Below are 23,934 nucleotides of genomic sequence, written 5' to 3'. Positions count from 1 at the left end.
AGCGGAGACCTGGCTTAGCCGAGTTTGTTTGGCTTGCTGCCTGGCCCTTCACTCTGAGCAGCAAGGAACACATTTGCGATGGCAGATTAACACGGCTGTGGCAGAGACTGGAGCAGAGCTTACAAGTGTCTGCCTGGGTTGGGGGAGCTCGCCCAAGCTTTCCTTTCAGGCCGGCAGGGACTGGCCAGTGGCCTGGCAGTGGCTGCAGGTCAGCTTCCTCTGTTGTCCACAAATGCCACCTCTCTGGAAAGCATTCCCCAATGGGGATCCCAGCAGGGGACCAGAGAGCACACCCCCCCCCACCACCACCACCACCACAAGTTGTGGAATGCAGGGTGTGTCAAAAAACAAAACCCTCGGAGTTTTCCAAGCCACTGGGTCATGCTGAGCCCTGCCCCTGGGACCCTTCCCCAGGCCCAAGTCCTGCCCAGAGAAAGGTGAAGCCCCCGCAGACGCCCCTAGGCTGGGTGACCCTGGGTCTCCAGTCCCCAGCCCCAGCCTCGGCTTCAGGGTCCTTGGTGAATCCTGAGGACAGCAGTTCAAGTCCTGAACAGCAGGAAGCCGCCAAAGGTAGTGCCCTGGGTGCCCGGGGTGATGGAGCCCTGGGTCAGCTCAAGCCACACCCTCTCGCCCTTCTGTAGCTCCAGCAAGGCCAAGGTGGTGGCAGCACTTCCATCATCCCTCTGCTTGGCAATGGAGACTGGGGTCCTGCCGGAGCCACCCGGCACCAGCAGCCCGGTCCCCGGACCGGGGCCGAATTCAACGCTCACCACCAGCAGGTAGATGCCATGTTCAGGTGCCATGAAGTAGCCATGCTGGGGCAGGTAGCCACCGCCGAAGTTGATGGATGTCACGTCAAATGCCACCATCTGTGGGGCAGTGGCCCCTTGGGAAGAGCTGGCATAGAAAGCCACAGGGGAGCCTGCAAGAGAGAACCATGCTCAGTGAGGCCACTACCGCCCCCTGCTCTGCGGCCATTAGCCCCAGGGCACCAGGCTGCCAGGCACTACCAGCCCCTGGGACTTTCGGGAGCAGGCCGAGTAGCCAGGCGTTTCTTCCCAATAGAGAGGAGTAAACGTTCCCAACTGTTGTACATTTTAATGAAGCACTCTGGGGACTGACGTGGCCCAGAAGCTTCAGCATCCCATATGGGTGCCAGTTCGAGTCCCAGCTGTTCCATTCCCAATCCGGCTCCCGTATTATGTGCTTAGTAAAGCAGCAGAGGATGGCCCAAGTACTCAGGCCCCTGCACCCATGTGGGAGATTCAGATGGAGCTCCCGGCTCCTGGCTTGGGCCTGGCACCATCCCAGCCATTGCAACCACTTGCAGAATGAATCATCACATAGAAGTGTTCTCTCTCCCTCCCTCCCCCACTGCCACACTCTCTCCTCCTCCAAGAACTCTGCCCTTCAAATAAAAGATTTGAAGGACATGCCATGTCTTAACTGGCTGGGTGCTGAGCATCAAGGCCCAAGGCTTCGAGATTCGCAAACAATAGGCTTGGATGTGTACGCCAGTCTCTGATTCCCCAAGGAGTGCCACTTGTCAGGACTCATGGAGACACCATGTGCCACTGTCACTGCACATTTGTCCTCCACGTCACGAACTTAACTCTGGCGAGAGGAACTGAGGAGCAGCCAAGCACAGCACGTATCGGACACTTGGCCCAGGACCTTAAAGGAAGAGATTACATGGGTTCCCAAGTGGAATGCCCAACCCCAGTAGGGGTGACTGGCAGGCCAGGCCCAGGGAGGGGCCCACAGCGCTCCAGATCACACAGTGAAAATGTCATGCTCACGGCTGGTGCACCTGCACGCTTCCCACCAGCAGGACAGTCACACGGAGATAGAGCACAGGTGCCCAACCCTTACTGCACACACACACACACACACACACACACACACCCACCCACCCCGAAGCACCAAGCTTGCAGGGGACACAGTCATGAGCCAGGAAGTAGCCTGTTACCCACCTGGGAAGGCTGGGCCTGTGTCTGAGTGCTGGTCAGGCTCCAGCTACAAGGATTTTGGTGCCTGCAAGGACATGTGCCCCTGGGTTCCCTCCCTGTCCCCTCTCCAGGGGCTGAGACCCCCAGCACCTGCTTATCAGAGAGGGAGGGCCTGCAGTCTGCAGAGCAGTCAGCGATAGCCCCAACCTGCTAGTCCCCAGTCCAAACTTGACAGAATTCTGTGAATGACAAGTTCTCACTTTTCTCCAGTTTTGGAACATTCTCCAAAAACCAGGTGGCACCGGCTTTCCTGATTGTGTGTCTGAACAAAGCAATTGCTGAGCAAGTGCCAGCTCTGTAGTTCCCCGTCACGCCCAGCAGGGGACGCCCTCGCCCGGCAGACGACAGGCCCGCCTTCAGCGCCCTCTGCCGGCGTCCGTGCTCGCCTGCAGTTGTACCAAAAGGTACAACTACACCACACCGTGGGTGCTTCCTCACAGGGCACAGCGCAAGCCCTGCAGCCACCCTGCAAGAGAAATACAGGGCCCTTTCCCTTTTTAAAGAAGCAATATCGTGGAAGAACAAATACTGCAGGGCTAGACAGTGCTACACTATCAGGCCGACCAAGCGAGCTAAGGACACACCCACCAGGCCTTCCTAGCGTCACTCACACAAGGAAGACAGATTCTAGAATTGGTGCATACAGGCACAGCTTCAGCCTGGAGGTGCTGGGGGCAATGGGAGACATTGACTGTCCTAGGCCTCCTGCCCATGGCTCACAAACCATCCTCAAAGGTTGAGGGTGAGATCTTCCCCATCATGCAAGGCCAGAAACCAAGAAGAGATACTGGAGCCCATGGACCATTTGGAGGGTGCATGGAGGCAGCCAAGCCCTAGACTCCTCCCTACACCCAACCCCTTGCCAGCTGCACCAGGTACAGCTGGCCAAAGTGGCAGCCCATCCTCTGCGGAAGTGGTCTGGGCTATGAGGGCAGAGTCCCTGGGGGACATGCCATTGCGGAGCCACCTCCAAAGGCAAGGGAGGGTGTGAGAGGGGTGGCTGCCCGAGTATTTGAGCTCCAGGCCCAGCCACCAGGCCCGGTGTGTGCCAGGAAGAGCCAGCACCCACGGAGACTGCTGACCTGGGTTTGGAGCTGACACAGGTCACACGTCCCCCTGTGGGGGGCCCCTCTGGGCCACAGGATGGTGCTTCCTGCTGCATGTGTGGCTGACTTGGAAGAAGGACACTGCAGGGGGACCCGCTTGGGACAGGGAGCAGTGTCCCCCAAGTGGTTCCAGCTCCCACTGCAGTTGGGGTGGCTGGTGGACAGGCAGCCCCTGTCAGGAGCCTGGAAAGATGGTGGCTCTGCCAGTGCTGCAGAATGAGCACATGGTTCTGTTGACTTCCACGCCACCATACTTCAGGTGGCTTCAGAGGCTCACAGCCCTTAAAAGCTGCGTAACACCCCATGTCTAGGCGCCTGGGATCTTACTGTTTTCTTACTTAGCCCCAGCCCCTATGAAAAGCAAAGCACTGCTGCCAGCATAGCAGCCCAGCCCCAGCCCGGAAACTCACCTGTCCCCCAGAGCCCACCTGGGCCCCTCGGCATGGGCACTGGGGCGCCTGCATCCGCCCAGGGCTGCACCTGCTTCTTGTCCCTCTTCCGGGAGCCGTCCAGGCCTTTCTGCTGCTTCCTCTCTTTCCTGCTCACCAAGGCCTGCAGCTTGCTCAGGTCCAAGCTGACGTTGGTGTCCAGGAGCTCCTGGAAGTTGTCAAACAGCCGGTGGAAGAGCTGCCGGTGCTGCTGCAGGTCGTGCTGCGTGGCTGACAGCACACTGGAGAGACCTTGCAGTGAGCTGTTGAAGGGGGCGGCCCCGGGGGCTTCGCAGCAGTGCTGGAGGCTATTGACTTGGGACATGACCTCGGTCATCAGGCCCTGGAGCTGGGCCAGGGTCGCAGCACCAGCCTCTTCCGGGAGGGTGTCCTGAGGGGGCTCCAGGCGCTGCTTCACCAGCTGCTCCAGGGTGGCCACTTGGGCCGCCAGAGCATGCCAGGCGAGCGCCTGCTCCTGTAGCCCGCTGGCAGCGTCCTGCAGGCCAGTGCGGATATGCTCGTAGCGCAGAGGCAGCGGGTTGGCCTCGTCCTCCGTCAGCCTTTCGAGCGCGTCCTCCCCGAAGAGGGCGGCCAGCACGGCCTCGTGGCGCAGCGCGTCCTGCAGCAGCGCGGCGAAGGCGCTGTGCAGCCGCTGCACCTCGGCGCGCAGAGGGCCAGCAGCTGCCTGCAACGCGCCCACCTCGCCGTGCACTGCCTGCAGCTGGCTCCGGAGCCGCGCTCGGTCGGCGCGCGCCTGCTCGCCCTCGGCCTTGCGCGCGTCCATGGCCTGTGCCACAGCGTCCACGGCGCTGCTTAGGGCCTGCAGCGAAGAGCTGTCCAGCCGGCGCTGCTCGTCCAGGCTCAGCTGCGCCTCCTCCAGGGCTCGCGTGGTGCCCTTCTGGTCTTCCCGGATGACGTCGAGGTCCAGGTAGAGCCGCTGGCAGTTGCAGTCCTTGGCGTACTTGAGGAGGTCGGCCTGGCCGCCCTGCAGCTGCTGCAGCGTGACGTTGAGCTCCATGAGCTGCTGCTCCAGCTCCTCCTTGTTCTCCTCCATGATGAGCGACTTCTCCATCAGGATTATTCGTAGCTCGCGCAGCGCCGTGTGGTTCACCTGCAGCTCCTCCACCTGCCGCTCCACCCTGCTGATCTGGTCGAAGGTCTCGTCCGACTCTGAGTATAGCTCCTTGATCTCTTCGCTGTGCTGGGCCAAGGTGGCACTCATGTCCCCCAGGGTGCCCTGCAGCTCCTCCTCCCTGCGGCCCAGGGCCGCGTGCAGCTCCGACAGGTTCCGCTGCAACTGGCCCAGCCTGGCATGCAAGCTGTCGGGCTCCGGCTTGGCAGCCGCCTCCAGGCCGCCATGGCTTCCCCGGGACTCCTGGGCCTTGTGTAGCCACTTCAGCCTGGCGTCCACGTCGGTCTGGAACTCGGAGAGCGAGTGGCGCAGGGACTGGAGCTGGGCATACAGGTGCTCCTCCACCGCCTGCTGCAGCTGCCTGACCCGCTGGGCATTCTCCTGCACCTTGACCTCGAACTTGGCCCCAAGCTCTTGGACATCAGCTCTGGCCACCACGTCCTCCTGAACCTTTTGGATGGCCTGGCGGTTGGCCGCTACATCCAGGGACAGGTTCCTTACTGCCTGGGACAGACTGTGCAAGCTGTCATTGAAGTTCTTCCAGATGGAGCCCAGGTGCTGCTGCAGGAAGGTGTCGGCGTGGTGCAGGAGCACCTGCTCCAAGGCCCTGCCAGGAAAGCCTGCGAGGCGCCCAGGCTCACACGAGCATCCTGCTCACCCCATTTCCCAGCTGGGCCACTGCAGGGGCCGCTGAGGTCAGGGCCATCCACCCCCATGTCCCCAGCTGGGAGCCCCCAGCCTCTAGCTTGCCACTCACCCAGCTCTGTGTGATTGGCCTCCATCCCAGTGACTGTGAGGTCATCCAGCCCTGGCTGCATGTCGTTCTGGAATCCTCCCTGCGGGGGCTGCTGCTGGCCCTGCTGCTCCTGCACCTCCACAGCCAAGGGGCCTGATTGCATATAGGACATACTCACTCTCCAGGCCCGGGGAAGATGGTGCGATCCAGAGAAGGGGATCAAGGGGGAAGCGGGGAAGGGCATAAAGAGGAACAGATGAGGTGCCCACTGGGGTCCTCTGAGCCATAGCTTAGCAGACGTTAGCTCACAAAGAAAACCCACACAGGACGAGCCTTGACCCACCCTGCCACACACACACACAGCAGGCATGTTTAATCAACTGTAGCATCCTCCATCACAGTCCTTGCTAATCCACCTGAGGGAGCCAACTTTGGAATGCTCTGCTGTGATAATCTGTTACCCCCACTGACTCTAGGGAGCAGCCAATGGCCTTCCCCAGGTGGGCTTCAGGGCTGGACCAGACGGCCCCACTCAGGGAATGGGGTCAAGGAGAGAAGGGGGCTGCTGAGGACTCCGGGAGGAAGGTCTGGACACAGCCCCATCCCCAGGGCCCCACCCCCACCCCGTGCAGCGCACCGTGCTCCGAGCTGCCCAGCCTGCTCTGAGGATCAGGCTGGCAACAGCTGCCAGGCCCTGCAGGTTCTGAGACTGCGGTGGGGTCTGCAGAGGGAAGTACCAGATGTTGGCCTTGGAGTCTGGTGGGGTGTGGGGAGGGCTGCATGACCTCTGAACTCAGAGGTCAAGGGGGAAAGGGCTGCGGGAAGCCCTACCGTAGTACTGGCAGTCGGGGCCCCCGAAGCCTGGGCAGCACCTCCAGTCCACCGACATCAGCACCTTCTGCTTAACCTGGTACACCAGCTTCGGGGCCATTCGATCCCTGGGGAGCAACGACTCAGCGAGTCCAGCATGTCCCCCACCCCGGCCCAGCCCACCCTGCCCCAGGGCTCACACTGTGCACTCACATGACTTTGGGTGTCTGGCAGTCCGGCTCTCCCTGGGGACATGGCTGTTGGGAGTGCACCAGGAACTTCTCTGTTTTGCAAGCGGCCACATAGGTGACCAACCTGGACTTCTGGTATGGGCACCAGTTCCTGGAAAATGAGCCAGAACAGGGGGCTGCTGAGCTTGATCCAAGATTCCCCAGGATCCCGCCTAGAAACCAAAAGCAGGCATGGTGATACAGCAGATTAAACCACAGCCTGCAATGCCTGTGTCCCATGGAGTCACTAGTTTGACTCCTGGGTGCTCCATTTCCAATCCAGATCCCTGTGAAGGTGCCTGGAAAAGCAGCAGAGAATGGTTCAAGAGCCTGGACCCCTGCCACTCACGTGGGAGACCCGGATGAAGCTCCTAGACTGGCCCAGCGTGGGGCCTGTATAGCCACTTGCAGGGTGACAGGGAGCCTGGGAAGGGAGTCCTTTGTGTTAGCTGTTCCTGATTCCAGAGCCATCACAGACCCCTCCTGGCAGGGAAGGCACCTGCTCCAGTGCCTTCCAGAAGCCTCCACTAGGGCAACTCAGCAAGGCCACCTGCATAGCTGGTGCGGTGTCTCCTGGCTCCAGTGCTGGCTTCTTGCCTGTGTGACCTTGAGCGAGGCCTGGTGGGGAGGGTGGGGGAAGGGGATGCCCTGTACTGAATGAATGGCTGCAGCAGCCCAGCTCTGTGTCTCCTGGCAAGAAAGGGCTCCCTGCACAGTGCCCCAGACCCCTGGCAGCCTGCCCAGTTGGTACTCCTGGCTTGGTCTGCTGTAGCAAGGGCTCTCATTCACTGGCCGGGCCCATTAGAGCCATTATGGAAATGTGCTGTGAAGCTGTGTTGTCAGGGGAACTGGCTGGGCAGAGCTCTGGCCAAGCCACGAATGCCCATCAAGAGGCTGCTGGAAGGGCTGGTGTTTGCTCTCTGGAGCTGATCTTGGTCTGGCAGCCATCACGCATGGTTAGGGATGGTGTTTGGGAAAGTACAGTAGGCCCTCCCAGCCTGGCCGCTGCAGTCACAGCCTCTCCACCAAGTCAGCAGAGAGCCCCGGCCACCTCTGAGAGAAGCCAAGGACAGCGGCCACAGTGAGTCACCCGGTCCGTGGGGTGCACTCGTATTCCCAGGCTGAGCAGAAACAAGCAGGAGAAGCCGTGGGCAGCTGAGACTTGAACTGGCACCCAGCTGGGATGCCATTAGTTTAAATCTGACTTCCCTGCTCCCCTGCCCCCCAGAAAAGAAATTTCAGAGCACTTGACAGCAGGTAAAGTTAAAGAAATTCCCCCTGAAAGAAGAGAAGACAGAGGTGAAAGCTGGAGAGAAAATATAAGAGAAACAGATCCCCATGCCCAAAGACTAGGGCAGGAAACCATTAATGACACAAGTAAATGCCAGATTCCAGAGGGGAGGGGCCTGCTGAGTACGTGGGATATGAGGCCAACCATCACACACACACACACACACACACACACACACACACACAGCACACACTCCCCCTCAAGCACAGTGAGACCTGCATCCCCAGGCACATCGCCATCAGTGCAAACAGTGCTGGAGAAAGTCGTCTCCAGCCATGTATGGGCCACACCTTCCCCCACCCAGGGAACCGCCCCTGCCCAGGCCGGAAACCTGACCAAACCATTCTGAGCTTAGGGAGGAAGTCTCTGGGCCTCAGGCCAACAGGTTCAAGGAGACTCGCCAAGGTCAAGCCTGGGCACCAGCAGGCTGTATCTGCCCAAGGGATTCTGTAGCACCCACCCACCCCAGCCCATTCCTGGATACCTGTGTGCCACAGGAAGTGGCGTTGTATCCAAGAAAAAGCCAAGGAGAAGGGACACACAAGGACTCGAAATGCAGACTCCAACCAGAAACGGGGTGAAGGATGCCCAGCCCCGGGCAATGATGACTGAGGATGAGGGTACACAGGGAGCCAGTGAAGACTGACCAGGCACAGGAGCCCTTGAAACCAGTGCCAGCATCCCTCATCAGAGCACTGGCTCAAGTCCCAGCGGCTCCACTTCCCATCCAGCTCCCTGCTTGTGATCTGGGAAAGCAGTCGAGGACGGCCCAAAGCCTTGGGACCCTGCACCCGCGTGGGAGACCTGGAAGAAGCTCCTGGCTCCTGGATTCAGATTAGCTCAGCTCTGGCTGTGTGGCCACTTGGGGAGTGAAGAGGATGTCTCTCCTTCTCTCTCCTTCAAATAAACAGGCAAAACTTAAAAAAGATAATAATAAAATGAAATCCTCTCCCTTTGAAGGAAAAATGGAGGTGAACAGCCGAGAAGGAGGGGTTTTCTTCTGGTCACCGGAACCTGCGCTGAGCAGAGAGGCGGATACAGAAGCTGATGACCCAGTGGGCAGGCACTTAGGCCCATAGACTCCTCAGTGGTGGAGAGGGGACCCATGGAAGCCAGGAGAGGAGGACTGTTCACCCATGCTGTAACTATGGATCCAGCACTCTGGGATGATACACACAGTGCCCATCTGTGCAGATGCCCAGGCCTGAAAATTACCCCTGGAAGCTTCTGGAAGGTGGGCCCACCCCTAGGAAAAGCAGGGTCTTGGTGGGGGAGATGGACTTTGCCCGTGTGTATCTGGCTGTGTTGAGGACAGGTATGGTTGAACGACTGGGTGATAGTTTGTCAGCACCTCTTGCATCGGCTCCGACACTGAGGAGTGAGGAGGGACCCCTCTGAACAGCGGTCAGCTCCACACCCACCCACCTCTGGCCTGATGGAGGGCCTGGAGTGACTGGGACTTTCCACCTCTGGCTCCTGGAGCGGGAAATGGCTGCCCACCTTTCCTGCTCTGGAACTTTCTCCGGGCCAGTTCCTCCTCTGGGCTCCTGCTGCCCACGCTACCCCCACCCCCAGCCCTGGCACACAGTGTGCAGGCTGCTGGCCCAGAGGCCCTGGGAACATTCCTGGCCCTTGCCTTGGCTTCCTCCAGCTCTTGGCAGCTCCTGGCTGGCCTTGGCACCAGTGACCCTGACCCAGCTGCTCAAGTGTGTATTGTTCCCTCCGCCTCTGCGCCTCTGGCCCTCTGAGACTGGGGAGCCACCCCACCCCCAACAGAATAGGGTGGTCTTCATCTCCCTGGAGCCCTGGGGCAGGTGCTCACTGTCCTGCTCTGAGCTTGCACTCGCCCCTGCCGCCTTCATGTTCCACCCATGTGCACAAGGCTTTGCAACGGAGGAGGAGCTGGGCTCCCCGTCCCTTCCCTCCTCTTCCCTCCCCTCCCCTCCTCTCCTCTCCTTTTCTCTCCCTCCCTTCTCCTCAGTGGACCACAATGACCTTCAGCCAGGCCCCTCTCTCAGTCCAGGTGGGTGTGGCAAAGGGCAGAGCCTGCAGTATAATGGATGGGCTGCTGGGGTGGCCAGAGCACTTAGCAGCCGCTCCCTCCACGCTCTCCCCACCCCCACAGCTCTTGCTGGTCCCTGAGGCTTCCTGGGGAAGGAGGGCGAATTCTCAGCAGCCATTAACACGATCTCCCAGGGGAGAAACTCTCCAGGCTTTGTCCCTGAGCCAGACAGGGGTGTTGGCGGAGAAGCCTCTGGCCTCTGGGAGGAAGCCTTGACCCCAAGCAGAAATGAGGGGGTTGAAGGCATGGGCGCTCCTGCCTTATTCTTGTTGAGGACCCTGAGCCCCAGGAGCAGCAGATGCGGCAGCCCTGGAAGACCCACCCCACCCTCACCCCCCAGACTCCAGCCTGCTCCAGCAACAGGGTGTACCCCTCTGGGCTGCTGCAAAACCCCAGACACCCTGTTGTATGAGAAGCTGGGCGCTGGTGCTCAGGGCCCATTGACTCACCATGGGCCAAGCCCCTTCCCCAGCCAGCACCCCTGCTGCACAGGGCAGGACACATGAAGCAGGGTTTGCAGTTGAGTAGCCAGGGACTCCCTCACCCCCACCCCCCAGCTCTAGCCTAGCATTCAAGAGCCTCTGTGGCTCTGGGGGATGTGTCCAGGAATGCTGTAGCAGCAACAACTCTGGGTGCTGGGCTCCCTAGGGTCCTGTCACAGACTCATCTCCCCGAGGGCGGCAAGTCCTGGCGGGGGATCTGGAAGGAGTCCCAAGGCTCCCACCAATGGCTCCCTGAGCCCAACATGGAGGGCTTTGTTGGGTCCCTCCACCACCTGCGATCTGACCATCCCTGGGCAACACCTCATTAAGCACCAAGTGGCCCCAGCTCAGCCTTTCCCACGGGGCTTCAAGAGCTGGGTGTGGGACGCAGGGGGTGGGGGTGGGGGCTGCTCCTGCTGCCTGAGCTAGCAGTGGAGCAGTCCCCTGCTCTAGCTGCAGCTGGCGGCAGGCAGGAGGAGCAGGGTCAGCAGGACAGACAGGAAGCAAAGCTGTCAGCCCAGGAAGCGACAGCGCTTCCTTCCTTTCTCACCAGCTCCTGTGGTTGCCTCGGCTCCTTGGCCATGGCGCCTGTGGGGCTCAGACACCTCCGGGAGTGTGGGAAGGAAAGCACAGCAGGTTGGGGGTAGCTGGAGCAGCTGGGGGCCGCGGACACGGCACCCTCTGTATGTGGAGACCCCGCCCAGGCAGCCTAGCTCCAGCCATAGCAAAGTGTGCACCCTCCTCCACCTTGCATAGATGAGAGAGGCCCAGTGGCTGGGGCCAGGGCCTGGCAGCTCTGGGAGGGGGGCTGCTGAACCCGGAGATGGACACTGGGCTCCCCATACCACAGCCACCTGCACCTCCAAGCCCCGAGTGGGAGTGGGGGCGGGAGCATCCACAGCCCCCTCCCCCAGCCTCTCTGGCCCCTCCCTCACTAGGGCCCTGCCTATGCATGCTCCTCACTCCACTGCCACACACCTGGAAGTGAGCCCTGTCCATCCCAGGCAGACACAAGGGCCAGCCCGGCGACTTCCATCCCCCCCATATGGGAGTCTCATGGTCTCATGGTCGATAAGACGCGGTTCCTTGTCCCCCTCCAGGTCACAATTCCCACACACGCACAGATGCAGGTGACCTGGGGGGCAAGGGAACCCATGAGGTGGGAGTAGGAGCATGTGGGGGCTGTAGTTTGTGTTCTGGAGTCAGAGTTGACCCCAGCTTTCCTGGGCTGTATGACCTAAGGCAGACTGCTCAGCCTCTCGGAGCAGCAGGCTCCTTCTCTATAAATGGCCAGAGCAGGATGTTAACCGATCCTGTTTGGCAGGATGCCTGGCCCAGCTAGTGGCACCTGCTACCTCCACCCTAGGGAGGGGCCTACCCCCAGGCCCAGCCCCTTGTCAGCGGGAGGGTCCCTGACCTTGGCCAGCAGAATGCTGGCAAATGGTGTGCCGGGTCTGTGGGAGGCCCTGAGGCTCAAGACTTTAGACACCATAGTCTCCATAGGGTTTGGCAGGTACAGAGTGCCCTGTCAATTCAGGGTCAGGTCCCCCTGGGCACTCAAGCAAATTCTCACTCCCAGGCCTGCTGGAGCTTGGGGATGGGCCAGTCTGGCTGGGGTTGAGCTGTCCTGAGTGATTTTTCTAGAAGGGTAAAAATTGCAGCCAAGCCAGCTGGAAAGATCTAGAACTTAATGGCCCTTGATGAACCTATCCTGACCAAACTCCAGCTACCACCACCCCCTTTCCCTGTGGTGGGGTCAGGCACGGAGCACCCTTGTGGCTGGACCAGAAGATAGATGGTGTTAACCCATTTCACAGATGCGAGTTCAGGCCCAGTGAGGACCTGTTGGAGCTAAGCTGAGATGCTGATTCTGCCCCCACAACCTCTGCCCAAGCACAGCACCCCCTTACCGTCGGGCAGGGTCCGGGTCAAGGTCTTCAGCCCTTGTCCCTGGTGGCCTGAGTCTCCATGGCTCAGAGACGCTGGTGTCCAGAACCTGGGCCCAGCCCAGGAGACCCCCGAGACAAAACAGCAGTATGAGGTTCATGGTCCCCGTGGGCAGCACGGGCTAGTTCTGGGCTCCGTGAGGGCTTGCTCTCAAAGACTGACTCCAGAAACTACCAGTGACGTCACCTTCAAGTTGTCTCTCCCAAGGCAAAGAAAACACAGGAACAACAAAGAGAGGAAGTGGCCTGGGGGCCGGCCCACCGGTGAGTGCAGGCGGGAGCTCTGGGAGCTCCTGGCCTGGCTGACAGAGGCCGCCCAGCTCGCAGGCGGTTGCTGAGCCCCAGGGACGTGGAAGGAGGGTGGGACCCACAGGGAAAGGCAGCAGCTAACAAGTCCCATGGGAACCACAGGAAGTGGCCGGTCCAGGCTCCAGGGGTCCTGCTGCTGGCCACCCCTGCTGCTGGCCAGGAAGTACAGGGCACGTGGTCGTGGTTTCCAGACACCTTGGCCTTGGTCATTGTACTGTGGGAGGCAGCATGGCTGGGGGGTAGTGGGAGTGGGCAGTGGCAGTGGCAGCGGGCAGGGGTAGGGGGTGGAATGGGGTCTCGCAGAAGGTAAGGATCTATTTTGGGGTCTCACAGAGTGCAGGCTGGGGACGGGGAAGTCCTGCCCCTCCCAGCTCATCTCCCCAGAGGGACATCCTGGAGGATGTGACCATGGGGCAGCCCCTACGCTGGTCCTGATTCGTTATCCGACAGGTGTGCCTGGCCCCTGCTGTACCCACAGGATGCAGGGTTCGCTGGGCAAACTCTTCCCTCCCTGCTTACAGATACAACAGGGCTGGCCTTGGGGCAGGCAGGGCTGGCAGGGAAGGCAGGGAGTGAAGGGCAGTGAGGCCTGGGGGATGTGGCCAGTCCCTCCCACCCCTTCTGGAAGGGCAGGAGGGCAAGGCAGAGCCAGCTGGGCCCTGGGGACCCGTTTCCTGCTGCTTCCCGGAGGGAGGTCCTGGTGCTGCCCTGCCCCCACCACCCGCCCCAGGGCTGGCTGGGCTCCCGCCAGCCGCCTCAGCATCAATATTTCATCGACGTCAATAAGAGCAGCGGGGACAACTGCGGCAACGCTCAGGCCAGCTCCAGCCCCAAGCTTGCAGCTCACAGGCAGCCAGGCATCTTCCCGTGTCTGCCCGGCATCATGGATGTCTTCAAGAAGGGCTTCTCCATTGCCAAGGAAGGCGTGGTGGGCGCCGTGGAGAAGACCAAGCAGGGGGTGACGGAGGCGGCAGAGAAGACCAAAGAGGGGGTCATGTATGTGGGTGAGTGGGCACTCAGGTGCCTGAGGGCTGCAGCGGGGTGGCTGAGGAGGGGGCAGTGAGGACCTGGCTGCGAGGCCGGGTGTCCAGGCCCTAGAGCATCCGGAGGCACCTGTACACGCCTGTGGTATCTTCAGGACCACTGAGGACCCGGGGGCAGGGATCGCCCACCTGCCCCTCACCCACCAAGGACCTTCAGACACTCCCACAGCGGCGGCAGGTCTCCTGGGCCTGAAGACCCCGCCCTGCGCATCCTCTATTGCAGCCCAGACCAGATCGCAGGGGCTCTATCCTGCCCACAAGGGCAGGTGGGCTGAGGACAGGAGACCTGGGCTCAGCGGCTGTCCCACAAGGCCGAGCTGATGACTCAGCTGTCGTCTGCCTTGTCCTGGCGCTGCTTCCCAGGGGCCCAGGCCACACCCAAACAAGGTCTGGAGCCCAGGGTCTGGGCAGTGTCCAACCTTCAGTTCCATCACTTCCTCAGGAGCCAAGACCAAGGAGAATGTGGTGCACAGCGTGACCTCAGGTGAGGCTCTGGGAGTCCCTGGGGTGGGGATTTGGGGGCTGCACCTGAGCTGGCAGTCCTGAGGCTGGTCCAGGGCAGAGCTCTTGGTTCCTCACGTCAGCCTGTCGCTCTGTGTGTGCGTACACGTACGCGGCAGCAGGGGGTCCGGGGGGGGCTGGCCTGCTGGGAAGGGGTGCAGTGCAGGCTGGATGGGGAGGATCGGCGCTGAGGCCAGCCTGAGCGTCCTCCCCCCACCACCTCATTTCCCCACAGTGGCTGAGAAGACCAAAGAGCAAGCCAATGCGGTGAGTGAGGCCGTGGTGACCAGCGTCAACACGGTGGCCAACAAGACCGTGGAGGAGGCGGAGAACATTGTTGTCACCACCGGTGTTGTGCGCAAGGTAAGGGCCGGTCCCACAGTGGGCTCCCTCCTCTCTCCCCTCTGCCCTAGGGGAGGCCAGCGGAGGTGGGGGGCAGGGGAAGGGGTCGGGCACTCAGGGGGCTGGCTTGGCCTCCTGTTAGATGCCCATCCATGTTGTCCTGGGGTGGGGCAGACGTTCGGCACCTGCTGTGTTGGTTTCTGAAATTCCGGAGCCAGGGAGTCCTAGTCCTGGTTTCACAGACAAGGAGAGCCCAGAGCCACACCCAAAAGATGGCTCTCCGCATCTGGGAAATGCTGCACCTTCTACGTGAGAACAAGGCCTCACATGGCGACAGCGCGTGGCTCGGGCAGGGCACAACATGCCAGAACTGTCTAGTCCCCTGCAGCCCTCCGGGTGCCCAGCAGAGCCTGGCCTGGCCAGGTCTGGCTTGGCTGCTGCCTTCTCTCAGGGATGCGTTGCCCCCTGGTGGCGGAAAAGCAGTCAGTGCTCCGACCCCACCCTTGGCTGCCTTTGTGTGTCTGAGCATCCTGTGTATTGCGTGAGTGTATATGTATGTACACATGTTTGTGTGTGTATAGACACCCGGGCCACAGAGAGGCAGTGTCAGGACCACAGGGAACTGGCAGCTTTTCATACTCATTAACTCCTATAACCAGCGCTGAAATCCCGTCAGCTGGGGGTGTGGAAACCAGGCCCTCTTCACCCCACCAGGTGGTCCATGTAAGGGCTGCCCTGGCCCTGCCTCCACTGCTGGTGCCCAGCACTCGGCTTCCAGGGCCAGTGTAAGATGCCCGGTCCTTGGAGCAGGCGGCCTTCTCTCCTAGTGTCCAGCTTGGTTCCTCTCCTGGCCCTGGGACTTTGGGATGCAATGTGGGCTGTCTGAATCTCGCTCCTCGTCAGTGAAATGGGAATAAGCAGGTGTCTCACCGGGCTGGGGAATGCAGGGTCACAAGGTGTGGCTCCCTTGAGGGGTCTCTGCCAGGCTCACAGTCAGCCCCCAGCAAAACAATGCCATGATGCCAGCAGCAGAGCCCTGGCCAGAGCCCAGAGACCCAGTCCTAGGGTGAGGCTGTTTGGGCACTCCCAGCTGATCCTAGTGAAGGGCCACCCCAGGGGAGACTCATTTCCTGTTCTCACTTGTCCCCAGGGTGGACTGCAACAGAACACAGCCCAGCCTGCGTGGTATCTCAAGGGCTGGTGTGGGTGGGGACAGCAGGTCCCAGCTTGCTGCTGCTTGTCGCTGGCCAGCAGAGCCTGGCCCATACTGACTGGCACAGGGGTGGGGCAGGATGGGCAAGCGGAACAGCATGGAGGTGGCGGGAACCACCAGATGGAGATGTTGGACCAAGGTCCTAGACAGTCACCATAATGGTCCTCAACCCAGCCACAACCACAGCCAAGTGTCTGGCGGGCCTGGAATGTGGAGGCTCCAGGGCGACAGGAAGTAGAAGAGGCTAGAGCCGTGTTTGCCAGTCCAAATGGGCCTGTGCCCAAGCCCACCTGTGAGGCAGGCAGGCAAGAACTTCTGCTACTGGAGGTTGAAGTGAGTCCTGGAGCAAGCCAGACCTGATGTTGCTCTGCCTGGCTGCTTGTAACTCTGAAACAGTGATAGGGTCACCCAGCTGCCCAGGCTTTGGGTCCCCAAAAGCAATGGTGGTGCAGTGCTGCTGGCTGGTAGAGGCGCAGCAGGGCAGAGGGATGTACACAGATGACTCGGGAGCATGGGGGTGCCCACCCCACTGCAGCCCACCCCACTGCAGGCCTCTTCACCAAGGAAGCCCTATCAAGGGGTCCCCAGCAACTTGGGATCAGGCTTGCAGGGACAAGGCTGGGTTCCTGGGGGGGTACTGAGTGCCCTCAAAAGGCCTTGGCATCCTCAGGCATGGTGCCAGCTGGGGCTCCCCCCTCCCGGCTTGTGGGCCTGGGTTCCTGTCACTACTTTGCATTCTTGTTACCCTGCCCCCCAGGAGGACTTGAAGCCACCTGCTCCTCCACAGGAAGGCGAGACAGTCCAAGCGGAAGTGGACGTGGCTGAGGAGGTAGGAGCTGGGCTTCTGGGGCATGTCATGGGGCAAGGGGGGATCCCAGAGGGACCTCCTGACCTTCTGCAGCCCACATAGGGTCTGTGGACCCATGTGCAGGGACATAGACTCAGCCCCTTTAGGGTGGCCATTGAGGGTGGCGGGCCTGGGACAGTGTGTATGTATGTGTGAGGGGTATTCTCTTTCTCTCTCTCTTCCTCTCTCTCTTTCTCTCTTTCTTTCTCTCTCTCTCAGGCCAAGAATGTGGGAAATTAGAGGGCTGCAGGCCAGACCGCTCAGACCCCATCAGTTCCTGGGATGAAGAGTGCCCAGCTCCCCTGGAGTGTGCCCTGCAGGCTGCCCACGCTCCTTGCACCTGCTATTGCTGCTGCCACCAACACCCTTACCTCCCATGCCCTCGGCCCCTCTGGCCTCTGGGCTTCCTAACCCCACAGATGCTGCTGTGGATTTTTTTTTTTTAATGATTCCAAATAAAACTTGAATCCCACACTCCACCACTGGCCATGCCTCCTGTCCTTACTGCGTCGGTCATGAGGAAGACCCCATGTCCTTCCTGGGGACACACGTGAGCGGACACTGTCTAATGATGGGACCAGGGCTGCTATGGTGCCAACTCTGGGTGCTTGTGAAACCTGTGTGGGTCATCATTGCCAAGGAGAACATCACCCCCAGCCCCCTGGGGGCGTGGCCTGGCCCTGAGCTGCTCCAGGCAATGGGCAGTGCATGAAGGGTTTCTAGAGCAACCCTGCCACCTGCTCCATATCTCCGCAGGGATGTGAGGTAGCCCCAGGGTACTCGCCTGGCCCTGCCTGGCCACACCTGACCTCAAGAATCCCCACCAGACTGGAGGTTGGGCTTTCCCTGCCTGCACCCCGAAACTTGTCAAGTGTCATTAACAGCACAGCAACTGCCATGTCAGAGGCACATTGAAATGAGCAGGTGCAGACGCCCGCTGAGCACTGCTCTGAGTAGACCTGCTGAGTGGGATTAACAAGAACAGCCCCTGCTCTGCCTCCCTGCCCAACAGAGTGGTTAAATAACTCAGTCAAGATGTCTGGGGACTGGGTTTATCTCACATTCTGTGATGCCTGGGCTCCTGGTGGGGAGGTTATATTATGGTAGAACCCCTTTACCTGCAATGGCCAAGCTGGTCAGTGCTGCACTGTGCCCAGGAGTCCTGTTTGGACTTGGCCAAGCAGACACAATGCTCCCTGGGGACCCTCGAGACATGGGACTTGCTCCAGGCCTTGGGTTGTAAGTGTGGGAGCCAGAACTTGCTTTCCCGTGTGCTTTCGGATACTGGCCCGTTCACACTGCTTCCCCAGTCAGCCTGGACTGCCGTGGGGGAGCCCAGGCAAGCAGAGTCGAACTGAACTGCCTCTTGGTCAGCAGGTCATGGGCAATCACTGCTGGGAAGCAGAAGGGGCAGGACCCACCTGTCACTCTCTGTCATTCATGGGCAGCAGCTAAGGGCCTGGGGCTGGCTCGGGGTCAGTCAGGGGCCAGGCCAGGTTTATGCACACGCAGAGCTGGGCCTGCCTCACGTTGGGCTGTGACAGTAATCAGGGAGGGGCAAGGCTGGTTCAGGCGACAGAGGCAAGGTAGGGCAGGGACAACTTCACAAGGCTCCTAGTGTCCTCTGACCCTGCTGAAAGGGAGGGGTTGGTGGGATTCTGCTGCTCTCCACCTCTCCACCAGCTCCAACACACATCCTCCAATCCCCTTGCTCAGGGTTCATCTGTTCCTGGATGCCCCCTGCCACCCCTGGCCTGCACTTCGGGCACTGGGATGCTCTTCTAGCCCCCAGATATGGGGCAGATTGAGTGCTGAGCGTCCTCCGGTCCATGTTATCCTCCTCAGAACCGTGTTTGGAAGATTCCGTTGATGCCACCTCCATCAGGAAGAGGACGCTGAGGCCCATGGAAATGAAGGGACTTGCCTAGGGGGTCTGAGCCCAAGTGACTTCATTGCAGCTACCCCTGTTCCCACCCGAGCCACATCTGCCATCACTTTCCCAGGGCTGGATCCCTTTGCCCGTCTCCCATTTTGTCTTGCTCTCTGCCCACAGGGCCTCACTGCCCACAGGGTCAGCAGTCGGTGGCTGAACTCACTCAGCAGTGTCAGGGCCCTCCCTGCTGGCAGCACTGGGTGGGGCCATGCCAGGGTTTTGTCTGCACCTGTCCTCTCTCTCTCCCCACACCCAGTCCCCAACCCAACTTATCCCCTGGGTGAATGACAGCCACAAACAGGGCATGGCTCAGCAGAATGGTTCTGGGGAGGAGAACCCTCCCCTCCAAGATCTGGACTTGGGGAGGGAAGGACGTAGCCCTGGAGAAGCTGGAATGGGGAGACACAGAGGGTGTGTGAATACAGGAAGTCCCCTGCCCAAGGCACAGGTTCCTAACACCCCCCACCCCCCATCTTCAGAACCGGAGACAAATTAATTGAATGGATGCGTCTGGTGCCTATCCTCTCCAAACAGGTGCAAATGTGGTGGTGAGCAGGCTCCCCAGGCTTGACAGCTGCTGGAATGTCTTCTCACAAAGGGTGCCGCCCACTGTGGTCGTGAGCCCAGCAGGGGTCCTAGGCACCAGGCTCCACCCCATGCAGGCAGGCAAGAGCCTGAGCTGAGGCTGGAAAGATTCCTTTGGAAAGGGCCCATCATTGAACTGCATGCCCACCCGAGTACCTCGGGAGCCCACAGAGCACCGCCTGAGCCAGGCCCTGCAGGGAGTGGAGGCCAGTGGAGAGCAGAGCATGCTGGGTCCCTGGGGCTGCTCCAGCCCCACCAACTTTTTCTTTTCTTTGCGATTTACTTATTTGTCTACAGGTTGGAGTTACAGAGACACACACAGAGAGATCACAGCAGGTCCCAGCGCTGCGTTCTCCATCTCAGCCCTGCCTGTATTCCAGCGGCTCTGCAGCTGGGCCAGGTGCAGGCTTTGAGGAGACCATGTCCCCGTGGGCCCCAGCTCTCAGTCAGCAACAGCCAACATCCAAATCAACCCCTTTCTTTGCCACTTCTCCCTCTAAACCTGCACATCTTCAGGGCCCTGCCTTCTAGGCCTCACTTTTCCCATCTGTCACCTGGATACAATGGTTCTTTCTCTTGGCATTTTTCCTGGCATGTGTTGGGGAGGAGAGTGGAGAGACCAGGAGCCTCTGTGAACAGCCTTGGGGTAGCAGGACCACACATTCATTCCCCTGTCTCCCTAAGGATTCCTACAGTCTGAGTAATGCAGGCCTTTCCTTGTGCAGCCCCATCCACAAGAGGGAGTCACCTGTCAGCCCCCACCCCTGCCCAGCAAGCCAGGACACACCTGCTCCTGGGAACCCTGCTGGGCCCTCCATCCTGCACATCCTCCCCTGATGCTCTAAGCCACCTGTCCACAGGACACTTGCATCGGTGCTTATGTGCCCCGTGGGGGAGGACACGGCAGGGAAGAGGTGTGGAATGGGCCAGGGACAGGTGTGCCAAAGGTGGGAATTCTGGCATCTTGGCAAGCTTCTGGAGATACTGGTGAGGGGTCCAAGGTCTTTCTTACATCATACCCAGCAAGCGCCACAGTCAGAGGCCAGCTCCGGACCACCTGTGGCCCCTCGGGTATTTTTTTCAGCAACCTTGGAGGTAGCCAGGATAGATGGGCGAGGCACAGGAGTATTAACCTCACGAGCACATCAGGGGCACACAAAGGGCTGGCACACAAAGGGACGGCCCAAAGCTTTGAGCTCCTGCACCCACGTGGGAGATCTGGAAGAAGCTCCAGGCTCCTGGCTTCAGATCAGCTCAGCTCTGACTGTTGCAGTCACTTGGGGAGTGAATCATTGGATGGAAGGTCTTCCTCTGTCTCTCCTCGTCTCTGTATATCCGACTTTGCAATAAAAAATAAATCAATCTTAAAAAAAAAATTTAAGCCAGGAGCTTCTTCTGGATCTCTCATGCAGGTGCAGGGTCTCAAGGTTTCGGGCCATCCTGTACTGTTTTCCCAGGCCACAAGCAGGGAGCTGGGAGGGAGGCGGAGCAGCCAGGACAAAAACGAGCACCCACATGGAATCCCAGCACACGCAAGGGAAAGATTCAGCCACTGAGCCATTGTGCCGGGCCCCCTTCCTCTGCTTTCCTTCCCCTCCCCCGGACGATGCAGCCAAATCTACCCAGAACGCAAACATGGGTGCTGGCCAGAGACTTTCTCTGGGCTGGGAAAAAGTACGGCCTCTTGAGGTAACCAGAATGGGGACAGGACATCCTCCAGGCCCTGTCGGCTGGAAGCTGGCCTTCACACTTGCATGGCTCCCTCATGGGTCTGTTCTCAACCGCGTTCTCTACCTGTCCAGCCCTGGCCAGCATGGAGACCCAGTTACCACACACATAAGCGGGTACTTCAAAAAGCTTGTCTCCATTTTCCATATCCTTAAAAAAATGTTATTTAAAAAACATTTATTTTATTTGCAAATCAGAGAAGAGATACAGACACAGATCTGCCATCCTCTAGTTTACTGCTCCAACGGCTTACAGCCCCAGCCCAGGAGCCTGGACCCCCTGCAGGGGGAGCTCTCTCCCCAAACCCGCCTTGCAGAAGTCCTACTCCTGGGGCCACCGCCTCCCGGGTGCACAACGGGCAGGGTGGCGAGGACGGCCAATGGGGTGGGCACTGCAGCCCAGGGGCTGTCAGGCGGCAGACCGAGCTCCAGGCCGCGCCCCAATCGCGGCGCCGCCACGTCGGGCAGTCCCAGCTCCCTACGCAAGCGCCGGTCCCCAGCCTTGGTTCCCCAGCGGCTCCTGGAATCCGGGCCTTCCAGGAGCTGGATGCGCGGTCCCCAACACTGGAAAGTGGTTCTCAAGAACCTCCCCAGGAGCGGAGACCCAGCCCGGCGCTTGCCAAGCCCCTCGGACGGTGAGCAGGCAGGGGCCACCGGAGGCCGCAGAGCTGGACTTCCGGGGTGCCGCACCCTCCACGCCCCGGGGGGGGCGGAGCCTCGGAGGCACGGGGGCCCTGCACCTGGCGGTGGAGCGCGCGCCGAGCGGGCACCGGGCGGTTCTTGCGCGCGTGCGCCTGCGCCCTGCGCGCCCCGCCCAGCACGGAGCTGGCGTGCCAGTCAGGCGGGTCCCAGCTGGACTAGTCTCCTCCAGCTGAATGCCGTCTCCACCACGGTTGCCAGCACGTGTGCACGCACGCGATTTCAGCCTGACCCGGCTGACTCACTTGGAGTAGGGTGCGGTCCTTCTGGGGCCCCTCTCCCTTCCTCCCTCGGCTGCCCAGGGCGCACGCCCAGGTTGCTGGAGCGGCCCTTCCCAGCACCGGGCGTTCTCGCGTCGGTACAGGCTGACTCCAGCCCTGATCGCACGGCGGCGGCAGGAGCGAGGGGACTGCTTGCACGGACCTCTTCCCTCCTGCAGTCTGAGACCTCACCCACACAGGCGTCGCGCGGGAATCCTAGCCCGGGTCCTTCTGGCTGTGCCCAGGAGATAGTCTTCCAGCTGCAGAATCAGCCAGGGACTGGGCTGCTTCCAGCACCTCCAGGAGCCCACCCATCATGGTTTCTGGGGACTGCATTCTAAGCCCTGTGTGACTCGTGCGTAAATCCCTGTGTGCGTGCCTTGTCCAGGAATGTGTGACCTGGAACTGAGGTGATCCGATATGGAATATGGCGTTCCTAACCCACATCTTAACTGTCAGCCAACCCCCCCACCCCAGTTTTGTTTTGTCTTTTTTTTTTCTCAAAAGTGAAAGAAATCATTGAACTGGTGTGTTGTTGTACTGCAAGTTAAGCCTCTGCCTACTGCGCTGTGGGCATCCCTTTTGGACACTGATTCGAGTCCTGGTTTCTCCAGTTCCCATCCAGCTCCCTGCTTCTGTCCTGGGAAAGCAGTGGAGGATTTAAACAAAAATAAACCTTCAGTGAAACAACTGAAAATGAACACGTAGTATGTCTTCTTCAGTGGACTAAGTTTTGCGGCTGCGAAGGCAGTCCCCGGGACTGATCGCTGTGTACAGTTGCAGAAGGAACAAGCACAAGGAGAGGTCAGTTTGCTGATCAGGGCCAAGAGCCAGCTTTGGGGGCTACTTTACCCAGGCCCTACATTCAGCGCTGTGTGAAAGGCTCTGGAGTAGCCGGGGGTTAGGTTCTTGGTTGGAAATGGGTGCTCAAATCCATGGGCCCCTGGACGCCTTCCCAGTTGGCTGCCTCAGCCCCCAGCCCTCTCTTCAGTAGCTCCGTTCTGGTCTAGTCTTGGTACCTCAGTGTCTTTGCATGGGCTTCCCCCCACCCCCATTAAGCCACCCTGTCCACCTGGCTTCTGCTAGAATGGATGGATGCATCCTTCTGTTCTCACGGTGACAGGTGCACACACACACACACACACACACACACAGCCAGCTACCAGCATTGCAGTCTCACTGCCTCGTGTGGCAGTCACCCCTTGCCCATGCTTTCACTTGCCATAGTCGCAGTTACGTGGGGTCAGCGGAGCTCAGGACATATGAGTTGGAAAGTTTCAGAAATCAATGATGCATATGTTTAAAATAACCTTTAATCGCAGGAGCGTGTGTTCCAGAATCACAGGGCATCATTGTGTTGGATAAAGCGCCTGCACTCGGTCCCTGCAGAATAGCCAAACACAGAACCACTGGTTATTAACTGGTGCTTGGAAAAATCGGAGATCACGGTTCCCAGATGGGCTGCAAGAGCTGAGGTTTGGCTGCTTTCTGTCATCGTTCTGTTCTGTCTCCTTGTGTGTTCCTACCTTATAAGGAAAGTAACTTTGAAACAACAGATTGCTTTTAAAAAAAATATTTAATTATTTATTTCCACAGCAGAGTGACAGATTTTTCCAGCAGTTGACTCACTCCCCAAATGCTCCCAGCAGCCACAGCTGGGCCGGATGCAAGCCAGGAGCTCCCACATGGCTGGCGAGGACTTCAGCACTGGAGCCAGCACCTGCTGCTTTCCCTGGCACTTTAGCAGGGAGCTGGATCAGAAGCAGAGCACTGGAATGCCAAGTGTCCCAGTGGGCAGCTCAGCCTCCTGCTGTACAGTGCCCATCCCTCGACCAGCGGCTTTTTAAAAGACTTATTTTTATTTTGAAAGGCAGATTTTACAGAGAGAGGGAGAGACAGAAAGATCTTGCATCTGCTGGCTTACTGCCCAGATGGCCACAATGCCTGGAGCTGAGCTCATTTGAAGCCAGGAGCTTCTTTTGGGTTTCACACTTGGGTGCTGGCTCCCAAGTCCTTGGGCTATCCTCTGCTGTTTTTTTTAGGCCACAGGCAGCTAGCTGGATGGGAAGTAGTGCAGCTGGGACTCAAACCAGTGCCCATATGGATGCCAGTACAGCAGGTGGAGGATTAGCCTGTGTGTCATCACACCGGTGCCAAGGGCTTTTTGTCTGTTTGTTTTCCTTAAGCCCTTCTCTGTAAAATTCATCAATGCTGAGCCCTTCTGAACACATAGGTCATTTGAT

At 59.6% G+C, this 23,934-nt stretch overlaps 2 protein-coding genes across 2 annotated transcripts; one reads left to right on the top strand and one right to left on the bottom strand.

The window, feature by feature from the left end:
* Positions 1-354: 354 nt before the first annotated feature.
* Positions 355-12,462, bottom strand: MMRN2 (multimerin 2). The gene is made up of 7 exons (XM_058671896.1): positions 12,197-12,462; positions 6,435-6,563; positions 6,222-6,349; positions 6,049-6,167; positions 5,433-5,541; positions 3,526-5,331; positions 355-922 (listed from the first exon to the last, which is right to left on the bottom strand). Exons 1-7 carry the CDS (start codon positions 12,331-12,333, stop codon positions 540-542), a joined length of 2,811 nt encoding a protein of 936 aa, XP_058527879.1. The 5' UTR covers positions 12,334-12,462; the 3' UTR covers positions 355-539.
* An 811-nt stretch (positions 12,463-13,273) lies between these two features.
* On the top strand, positions 13,274-16,966 carry SNCG (synuclein gamma). Its single transcript, XM_012926489.2, has 5 exons — positions 13,274-13,545; positions 14,027-14,068; positions 14,321-14,448; positions 16,398-16,469; positions 16,707-16,966. Exons 1-5 carry the CDS (start codon positions 13,425-13,427, stop codon positions 16,725-16,727), a joined length of 384 nt encoding a protein of 127 aa, XP_012781943.2. The 5' UTR covers positions 13,274-13,424; the 3' UTR covers positions 16,728-16,966.
* The last annotated feature ends 6,968 nt before the right edge of the window (positions 16,967-23,934 follow it).

The sequence above is a fragment of the Ochotona princeps genome, chromosome 13 (assembly GCF_030435755.1).
Source record: "Ochotona princeps isolate mOchPri1 chromosome 13, mOchPri1.hap1, whole genome shotgun sequence".
NCBI classification, from domain to species: Eukaryota; Metazoa; Chordata; class Mammalia; order Lagomorpha; family Ochotonidae; genus Ochotona; species Ochotona princeps.
This window is presented reverse-complemented; position numbering and strand designations above follow the sequence as displayed.

What these genes read in the sequence shown, in the direction of transcription:
- MMRN2 (XM_058671896.1), bottom strand. Translation starts at nt 12,333, where the DNA reads ATGAACCTCATACTGCTGTTTTGTCTCGGGGGTCTCCTGGGCTGGGCC. An exon ending in GCTGGGCAGCTCGGAGCACG is followed by an intron (nt 5,542 to 6,048) that starts GTGCGCTGCACG and finishes GTGGAGGTGCAG; the next exon opens with GAGCAGCAGGGCCAGCAGCA. An exon ending in AGGTGGGCTCTGGGGGACAG is followed by an intron (nt 923 to 3,525) that starts GTGAGTTTCCGG and finishes TCTCTCTTGCAG; the next exon opens with GCTCCCCTGTGGCTTTCTAT.
- SNCG (XM_012926489.2), top strand. Translation starts at nt 13,425, where the DNA reads ATGGATGTCTTCAAGAAGGGCTTCTCCATTGCCAAGGAAGGCGTGGTG. An exon ending in AGAGGGGGTCATGTATGTGG is followed by an intron (nt 13,546 to 14,026) that starts GTGAGTGGGCAC and finishes TCACTTCCTCAG; the next exon opens with GAGCCAAGACCAAGGAGAAT. An exon ending in AAGTGGACGTGGCTGAGGAG is followed by an intron (nt 16,470 to 16,706) that starts GTAGGAGCTGGG and finishes TCTCTCTCTCAG; the next exon opens with GCCAAGAATGTGGGAAATTA.